We start from the raw sequence: 9672 nt of genomic DNA, 5'->3' as shown, positions 1-9672 counted from the left end.
CACTTTTGAGAAGATTGCAACAATTTCTCTCGTCTCATTTGCGCATCGTCGATAAGTCATCGAACTTCTCCATGATACACTTTTCCGAGTCGGGATTACATCTCCAATAAGTTTTTTTTTCAATCTCAGATTCTTCATTTCTTTTTTCATCTTTGATTTATTCTCTATACTTTCTCTATCTGATTTTCTATCTGTCTTTCCTATATTTGTCTCGCTCTTTTCCACCTTCTTCCTGTTCATTATTTTCTCCATCCGTCGTGTCAGTAACCTTGAAACGCTACGTTCGGTTCCTTTTCTTCTCGGTATAATCGTGAAACTATTTGACGTGTAATAAGGCGTCATGTCGAGTAAAGGCAAAGATCTTATTTAGTCCCGAACGCTGGTCTGTTATTAAAGGAATGCTGAGTTTAAGGGAAACCAAAGTACTCGTTAGGTAATTATGCGCTGAAGATATCAAATTGGTATGTAATACCTTTGCACGAAACCATTTTCCTCATCATTCCGTTGATTTGAAAATTGGCGTATCTTTCTAAAAAATTTTAATTGATTTGCAGTATTTTGCATATGAAAAAGCATAATTTCGAGACACATCATTTGTAGAAACGCATTTTGATATCTTTATGTAATTAAATTAAGAATTACATCCATTTGAATGGAAATTATATTCATTTTTAGAAAAACTTTACATCTTACATCCGGTTATTTTAATCAAATACTTGATGGACGTTTAAATATCATCACGTGACGACAGTTTTAGTGTTTTAGACTTTCCCAAGCTCACGTTTAAGTCAAGTACTGCACGTCAAACCCTCCTTATAGTGTATGAACACGGTGGTCGCTACAATAACGTTGTTCGATCCCTCGAAAACCGCGGCGTATTCAAGTAGTCTCGATAAGTGCACTTTGAACGATCAATCGTTCACGCCTGTGTCAACGAAACTAGGAAATTCCTTCCATTTTGAAAGTTAAGCTGTAAAGTTTTGCTTCAAATTTAGGACATGTTTGATAAAATTTCAATAAATGAAATAGTTTATTATTTCTTTTGCTTTACATACTTAATTAACGTAAATGCGTCAAATGTCGAAAAGTAGTAACTTTTAGCAGTCACCCTTCTGACTTTCTCTAAGTCGGTACGTTAGGCAACCCTCGCTGCTTCACAGTCGCGTTCCCCACTGTTTGGACAAATTTGATGCTATCTTCGAAAATCGCCTTGAATGTACCAAGACACGAATAAAGGAACGACAAAAGATCCGATCTCTCGGCGTCGCCAATTGGAAAAACCTCGACTGTTACGATTTCTTGAATAGAATCGAGCTACGAACATTCGATTCGTAGCGTATTTTTGTGGCATTTAGGTCTTACTTGATCGCAGAATGCCCGGCGTATCGGGTTACGAAAATCCCTGACCTCCAGTAGTAAGCTAGTTGACATGCGACAGGTATTTTCGATCGATCGCGGGTATTTAGTTTCGATGCGAATTCAAATCGAGGGGAATGTTTGGAGCCAAGAAGATTATCGCGGTATTGACAGTCATAGAATTTCGTAGTCGACTGTCCCTCAACGACTTTATTTCTATTCTTGTAAATCGATAAACCGGAAGTTACAGAATTTGACTCCGCGTACGGGTGCTTTTATTGTTCCCATCGTAGCATGATAAAATATTTCTGTCCATCGTTCTTGCAAGCAGGCGTCCAGTTTCTCCTTCGTATTCGCGCGTGAACATTCACGCAGAAGGGATTATCATCCTGGCAAGGTACATCGATCGCATTCGCGTGAGATTTCGTGAATATTTATGTGATTCTTCCTTCTTCATCACGCATCCAACTGACATTTTAAGGACGTGACAGCGACGCGTGTTGGTTTATATACGGGCTATTTGAGGGCTGGCGAGGGCATTCTTAGAGCTGTTTCTCCACTGTGCTCGTTGCACAATGTAACACTATCCCCCTTTGTAGCGCAGTCTTGGAGTGTCTTTAATGCGAAACTGAGTGCGAGCTTGCTTGCCGCCCTGTATTATTTTTTCATGAATAATCCCGTTATGAGCTTCAAAGAGGCCGGAACTTTAAGGTGATATTTTACTTTTGTTCGCGTATATAAGCGGCGCTTGTTAGTGCGAATTTATAGATATCTTTTTTTATTCTACCTTGAATTTTATAAGATTATCATTAATGTTCTCAATCTCAGCCTATTATCTTGTGCCACAGATATTTCTTGTCTCTGAAATATTTTGGCACACGTTAGATATCACACAGTTGCTCGTTAGTATTCATTGTCCTCCATTTGCGAAGATGTTTGAAATCCAGCGCATGTCATGGATTAGGGAAATTTATAGGATAGAACCCTCAATACTCATTATTTCCATTTTCGTCACACTAGCGTTCCGCATGAATTGATCATAATTTTGGAATATATTTTATCACATATATATTATTTGAACGAGTCTTAAATTTTTATAAAAATAATTATTTTAGAAATATAATCGATTTTTCTGAAAAAAAACTATTCTCTACAGCACAAAAGTTGCAACAATGCTGTAACATTGCAGCAACATTGCATTTTGCAGCAATATTGCGGCGTTGTATGAGATGGATCTTGCTACTCGGAAATGGCTAATTTTGGTCACGCTCGTCTTCCGGATGGCTTTCTATTAGAGCAGTGGTGAATGTGCGTTGAATTTCGTTACAATCGAACGTTTTGCAGTAAGGGGTGTGTGTTTCGCGCTCACAATAAGTCCCTGAAGTGTCTTTAGCGCGTACAGTAGCGCGCCGTTCAATGGTCGGTGCTCACAAATGCGCAGCGGGGTGTCCGGGGCCTCTCTCGAGATTCGCCACTTCGATATGAATGTCGGTGATCGAGAGAAAAATTAATGTCTACTCCGTCACGGCTTCGGACGAGTCTTCGTGGCCAATACTTTACCTCATACGTCGGGTCTTAATATGTTTATTGCTGTGAGAATGTCGGCCTCGGATAGGTAGTAGATTTTTATCTACCAACGCGCCTTTTAACTCGTCTCGTAACATTCAACGACGAAAAGCGTATCCGGATCTTCTCTCTGCTTGATTCGGTTTTCGTCTCTAAATTTAATGACATTTTTCTTAGTATCGTAATTATTTTATGCCGTTCCAGTTATAAATAGGTATTTTTACGCAAATGCTTAATTAATGCAAAGCGAGTGGAATTAGTTGCTTGATAATTGATTTGTTCTTTATCAATGAAACTAATAAAATTACCAAATAATTTCTTTGTGAAATGCTTTTATAATATAATATTTATATGTACGTATGTAATAGTGCAATAATATAAATAAAAAAAATATATTTACGAACATTATCACCATGATTCACAAAAATATGTATCTATATTTTCGATTAAGTACATCTAGATAATATTTAAGTGTACAATAGTTGATAAATAGATGATCAGTCATCTACTTATCAAACAAAAACAAAATTTTCAGAGAAATGCGTATTTTTTGTAGGATCATTTTATGTATTATTTCGTTTTACTACAAAAGAAAGACTCTAGATTAGTCTAGAGATGGTAATAATTATTTTAAGAAAATGAAAAAATTTTTTTTTCTTTTTCTTATACAGTTCTATCGATAAAAACGGTTTTTACATATAGTCTGCTTTGTGTGCAAGCTGAAGACATCTATTGGGTCAAAGAAGAACTAAAACTAGAGTTAATAAATCTTGAAAAATATTACAATTATATTTAATGAATGATAATTATAAATGATTATATTTGATTTTATTTTCTCATATCTTCACTTCTTTCATTTTTTTTGTAGAAATAATCTCAATATACAGTAATATATCATGAAAAATATATAAAATTAAATTTTATTATTATTATTTATATCTTTTATTTATATCTTTTATTTAGATAAAATGCAAAAGGCGAATAAAAAATTTTGTGGGCAAGCAATCGCGTCGGACGCTAATCAATATTTAGGCGTTCGTGAGAAACTTATCGAAATACCGATAGTCGACAATAGAGAGCTGAGGTACAATATTTATTAATTATGATTGTTTATTTAGAAAATGAGTAGTTGACTTAAATTGTGAATTCACAATCTCATTATAAATATTATATCGCTGTATCATAATTCACATTTTTTTCGCGCATTTTCCCATGCTTAGGAATGATTTAATCGCACGCATCGAAGCTGTTACGTTGAAAATAATAAAACAGATATCAAGTGAACAGGCACCATGTATATCGTACTTTAGTGGCCGAAATGATATTTCGAAATTGAGTACACATAAAGAAAATCTAGGATGCTCAGTCGATCCAGACTCGCAAGTCCGAGAGGGAACGATGTTTTTCAATGATGCCTTAATTGATTTCGTCGAAGAGCAAAATACAGATAATAGAGATACTCAGAATTTGGAAAAGACAACTGTCGATTTCGCAGTGAAAAGCAGCAGAAAAAAATTTGTTCTAATGATGGTGATAATGGCTGAGGTTCATCATTTGTTGCTAACGAATACCACCAAGACTCGACGAGCGTTTTATTATGATTTAAAGAAAGAGACAACCAAATATTTGGTACCTATTCAACAATATGTCGATCGTGCCTTGAATGATATCGCTAATTTGTTAGAATGCGCGCCATGGGATTTGAGTGAGTTGGTCAGACACTATTTAATTATAGGAAGCCTAATTATAAATATAATAATTAAAACTATATATTGAAACGATGCAATAATAAATATAAAGAAAATAAAAAATATGAAACAAAAATCAATCAACTAGAAGTCTTTCCAGGACTACTGGCAACGGCTAAAGGATTGATGGCAGGAAACATGACCATCACATTAGTCGATAATCAAGTTATTGATTGTACAATACCAGGTGGCGCGCAGATACCGCAAATTATTTCGAACATAATTTCCATTCGTGTGAAAGCCGAGTTCGTCTTGGTCATTGAGAAGGACGCAGTCTTCCAAAAGTTACTCGAAGAAAACTGTTCTCGCTTCCTAAAATGCATTCTAGTGACAGGAAAGGGTTATCCGGATGTAGCTACGAGGATGTTTGTCAAGATATTATCCGAAAAGATGGAATTGCCGATTTATATAGTTGTAGACGCGGATCCTTTCGGCATAGACATTATGTTAATTTATCGGTAATTTAAGCAAAATTGCCGTTATTTTTATTAGAATTTTTTTGTATTAAAAAAAGAAAATACTAATTTTCTATAACTTTAGCTCTTTATCTTTAATTCTTCTCGATATATAAAAGTTGAGTATATAATTTAGATAATATTTCAATATTACATGCTAGTTTAATTTTTATTCGAGAAATATTTCATTTCTATATACATTTCTATTACACTGGTTTCTGCAGCTTCGGTTCGTCAACCCTTTGTAAAGAAAACGAGAGCTTGGCTTGTCCTAATGCACGTTGGCTTGGAATTCATCCCTCGGAATTGATTCCTATAGGAGCAAAAACAATTCCGCTCACTGAAGCCGATCTCATAAAATTGAGATCCATCGAAGCCCGGAGTTACGTAAACGAAGCTATATCGAAGCAGCTGAGCGTATTGCGGAAGGGCAAGGCAGAAATGGAGGCAGTATCCTCCTTTTCAAAAAATTTCTTTACCGAGACGTATTTATCTTATAAAATAGATGGTCAGGATTATATTTAAAGCGTAATCTATTTGATAAGACTTTCGAAAAATTTATAAAAATATTTAGTTGGAATCAATTCTCTAAAATTATTATTATGTTCTTTAATCAAAGGAAACACAGAAGAATTAGCTTATAATAAATAAAATATAATGTGTTACTTTAAATGACTTTTCATTTTGGTATTGATCCATGTTTCGTTGAATAACTTTTTCGGGAAAGCTGTCATTATCATCCTCTAACGTTATGAGCTGCGGACTTTTGTGAAACGAACCCAAATATATAACACTGCTCTCAGATAATAGTCTCGATGGGATAAGAGATTTAATCAAATCCGTCATTTTTATCTCACGAAGATTTCTTTTCGAACGAGTCTCGTATGGATGATCGTGCAATCTTGAATATAAAATTATAAGTATTAAATAATTTAAATAACGTTCACTGTAGAGAAGATATTTCAATAAAATTATATTTACTGATTTTTCGAATAATTAATAGTTCCGTAGTTAATATCTTTTTACTTGAAACTGTTTGAGAAAATTATGCCTTTTCTTTTTCTTGTTCGACGAGAAATCATAATTTCTTAAGCCTGCAATGTCTCGATGCCTTAATTATTATGAGTTGTTAAAAGTCGTCAAAGATGCAACATTGAGGAAGAATTAAGAATACTTCAGATAATGTAACAGTTTATTGAAAACACTTTATCCACCCGGTGTCCGGGCCGAGCTTCGCTGATATTAAAAAACGCAGAATCTTAATAACATGATTATTTCGTGGATGTTACGTGGAAGGTAACTTGGATGACATCCGCGAAATCGGCAGTGCGTTATAAACCCATGAATGAAGTTAACTGCAATTGCTTTCGAAAATTCAATCGAGTTGGATCTCGGTTTTTTTCTATCAATTTTTGTTAATTTGAAAAAGTCTTGAAACATTTTTGAATAAACTTTAATAAATTGTAAGACACAAAGGACTACGTTTGTCGTTGATAGATTTTCAATGGAGGACCGCCTCCCGAATTATTATTATTATTATTAATAATAAATTATAACTAAAATAAAATAAAATTACTAATAGACTTTGTAAATATATTAAAAATTTTGAAATAATTTTCTGATATTTAAACGTGCAAATTTTATGTATTGGTAAGCTTATCTTTGAAATAATATAAGTTATTTAGTCTTTCCAGAGAGAGGTACTGATAAAAAAGATTTTTAAAAAGGCAAAAGTAAACTTTTTTAATTAATTGACTTGCTTCTGAAAATTTATCACTTACTTTTTATTTATCGCTTACTTTTTTCACCATTGAGTATCAAGCCATTGATTGGCCGATTTCGTGGATGTTTCCGGTGCAGGTCCGTGCGAATATCATTAAAAATCGAGTAGAAATAACTTTCCGTGCCCATTCCGCGATATTAATTGAAGGCGAGTATCAATTGAACAGCTCGAACGACATCAGTAGTGGCTCTCGTGGAATGCGTATCAAGCATTTCGATGAAATGGATATAAAAAACAATCTTTCGAGACTGCCGAACACGTCTCCGAGCGGACACAGATGCGTTTGGAGCCACAAATCGTGAAAAAAGCATCACTCGTCTTCAAGAAGTTAATGTGTTCTCTAATTGCTAATTGTCATTGATCGTCAAACGATTAAAGATTGAAATTTTCTATTTGTCGACTTCAAATATGGAGAAAAAGAGACAAAAAGATTATAAATTATCTGAAATTTATATTTCTCTTAATAATCATCACAGATTCTTATAGATAAAATGTCGTATTTTCATTTTTTTTGAGAAATCAGTGTAAATATATTTTTTTAATCTAGACTGCCGGGTTTAATTAACACGTTCTGTTTGACGATCGTTCCGATCGGTCGATCGACCTATGTACGACGAGTATATTTAATGTGCATTAATTTATTCATACGTTCGCACGGGCCCAATCCTTATATTGACTTCCGCGTGAGAAAGTTATCTGTTTCTTTTAATATATTGCGTGTATATGTGTGTGTTTGCGTGTTATGCCCATACGAGTGTATTTTTCATTGCCTTTTACGTTTTTTTTTCTTTTTAGCGGCGATAATACGTTACCAAAAGCTATAGATACCCTTATGCGTTGCTACCAAGGTTTCTTTGTTGCGATTAATTTCATAATTCGCATGCTTGTACATATTGCGTGCCTGCCTTTGTGATATTTTTTTCCGATGCCCTATGCTTACGTTTAACGATTTGCCTCACTTTCTGCCGTTATTATATTTAATAATTGATTGTGATTTACACACTCACACATTCTCTCGCTCTCATTCACTCTATCATTATTATTCTTTCTCCCCCTCCCCATCTTTTGCTTTGTGACTCGCATTTCCAAATCCAATCGATCGAATTCAATCACTCTTTCTCCCGCTTCTTAGGATCGAACAATTCGCGTTTCGATCGCTCGCGATATATTTATTCGGGAATAAATGGAAGCGATATTGTTGACAACAAACATTTTGTTTCACTACAAACGACCATTCATTTATCGCGAAATGGAGGAGTCCGGTTAAACTTAACGCTTGTTGCGCATGTATATAACGTTGCACAATTATTAATTTTATTGGAATTAATTTTATTGGAAGATTCATTACAGCCGTCTGATTTTCAGTAGCTAACATTAAAAGATAATGAAAAAAGAAATCCTCTCTAAGGATAAATCCATTTAACGGAGAATTTTTCGAAGCCTCCATTACGCGTTACAACTTTGTACTTTCTACAGTCGACAGCGAGCACATCATCTCGACCTAACGACCCTTCGCATCTATAATATTTTTATCCTCGCAAAAATCGCTTTCGTGAAGTCTTCTCGGTCGCGATAGTTTGGCAATACTAGATTTCATCGCGGTTTACAATACGCCCGAACCATAGCGATCATTCACGAGTATTCATTAAAATTATTATGTAATTTCCTCTTTTCTCCGTTTCTATTTATTATCGTTTGATTAGTTGCACTAGCCTTGATTGTCGGCATTTAAGGGCTGCTGGTATATGCAGCATACACATGGCGACGTGCGCCACTTCCTCGTCTGAGCGCACTTCTTCTCTAATTAACATTTGGACTCGTAAACTATCCGTATCTTCGAACTAGAAATTATATTGACATACAGTCTCGAATATTATCTGCGATTAAAAATTTTTACAACAAAATCACTATATGTTTTTTTAATTAGAAAGCGTATTCTATAATACAATAAAAATAATCAAGGTATTTCTTAATTTGTAGCAAAATTCTATATAAATTCTAATAGACTAGATAAACCAGTAATTAATCAAATTTATAAATTAAAACATTTACTGTGTTGAAAGATATACATATGTAAAAAATTCCTAAAGTCTACAATACTTTTTTATGCAAATGAATCCTGACGTCAAATCGTAAGGCAATAATTTCCGAAGTCTTATGCTTCGATTTTTGAAATCTCATAGATTACTAAATCTGTAGAACGTATCGTAAAAACATCGACGTTGCCGCAGATATTTTCGAGACATTTACGAGCCCTTTTATTCTTCGACGACGTCGCGTTTATAAGATTTCCGAGCGTTCGCTTTTACAATAGTGGAGCAGCAAAGTCAGTCATATGTGACAATAAGCGTACGATGTCTCGCCATATCTTGTCTTCCACTGTTCCACCTGAAAGTACGATAAAAGCAAGCAAGTACTCGGGAGTCTCAACATCGTATGCCGATCGCGCCTGATCGATGATCGACAGCTAGTCTTGACGATTGTAAGTATATCGTCTGTTTAGTCGTTCATCCATTCGGGATCGATCGATGTATTTCGAAGAAATATACAATGAATTTTATACCTGCACCTTCGACGAGATCCTAGTTCACATATATATTTCGACAAGCATATTTTCGTAAATCTTGTCGATCGAAAATCAGTTATTTAAAAACAAGTGATATCGCTCTTCTCTATTTATGAATTATTCACGATTCCTGCAAACATCTGCACGGGACCTCATCGAAGAAGCTTCACATTTCTTCTAGATATATATATATATATA

At 34.6% G+C, this 9672-nt stretch overlaps 1 protein-coding gene across 1 annotated transcript; it reads left to right on the top strand.

The window, feature by feature from the left end:
• The first annotated feature begins 398 nt into the window (after positions 1-398).
• Positions 399-5650, top strand: LOC108687775 (meiotic recombination protein W68). Its single transcript, XM_018193723.1, has 5 exons — positions 399-432; positions 3919-4006; positions 4143-4627; positions 4771-5128; positions 5350-5650. The coding sequence occupies exons 1-5, from the start codon at positions 399-401 to the stop codon at positions 5648-5650; spliced, it is 1266 nt and encodes a 421-aa protein (XP_018049212.1).
• Positions 5651-9672: the final 4022 nt, after the last annotated feature.

This window comes from Atta colombica, unplaced genomic scaffold (assembly GCF_001594045.1).
Source record: "Atta colombica isolate Treedump-2 unplaced genomic scaffold, Acol1.0 scaffold216, whole genome shotgun sequence".
NCBI classification, from domain to species: domain Eukaryota; kingdom Metazoa; phylum Arthropoda; class Insecta; order Hymenoptera; family Formicidae; genus Atta; species Atta colombica.
This window is presented reverse-complemented; position numbering and strand designations above follow the sequence as displayed.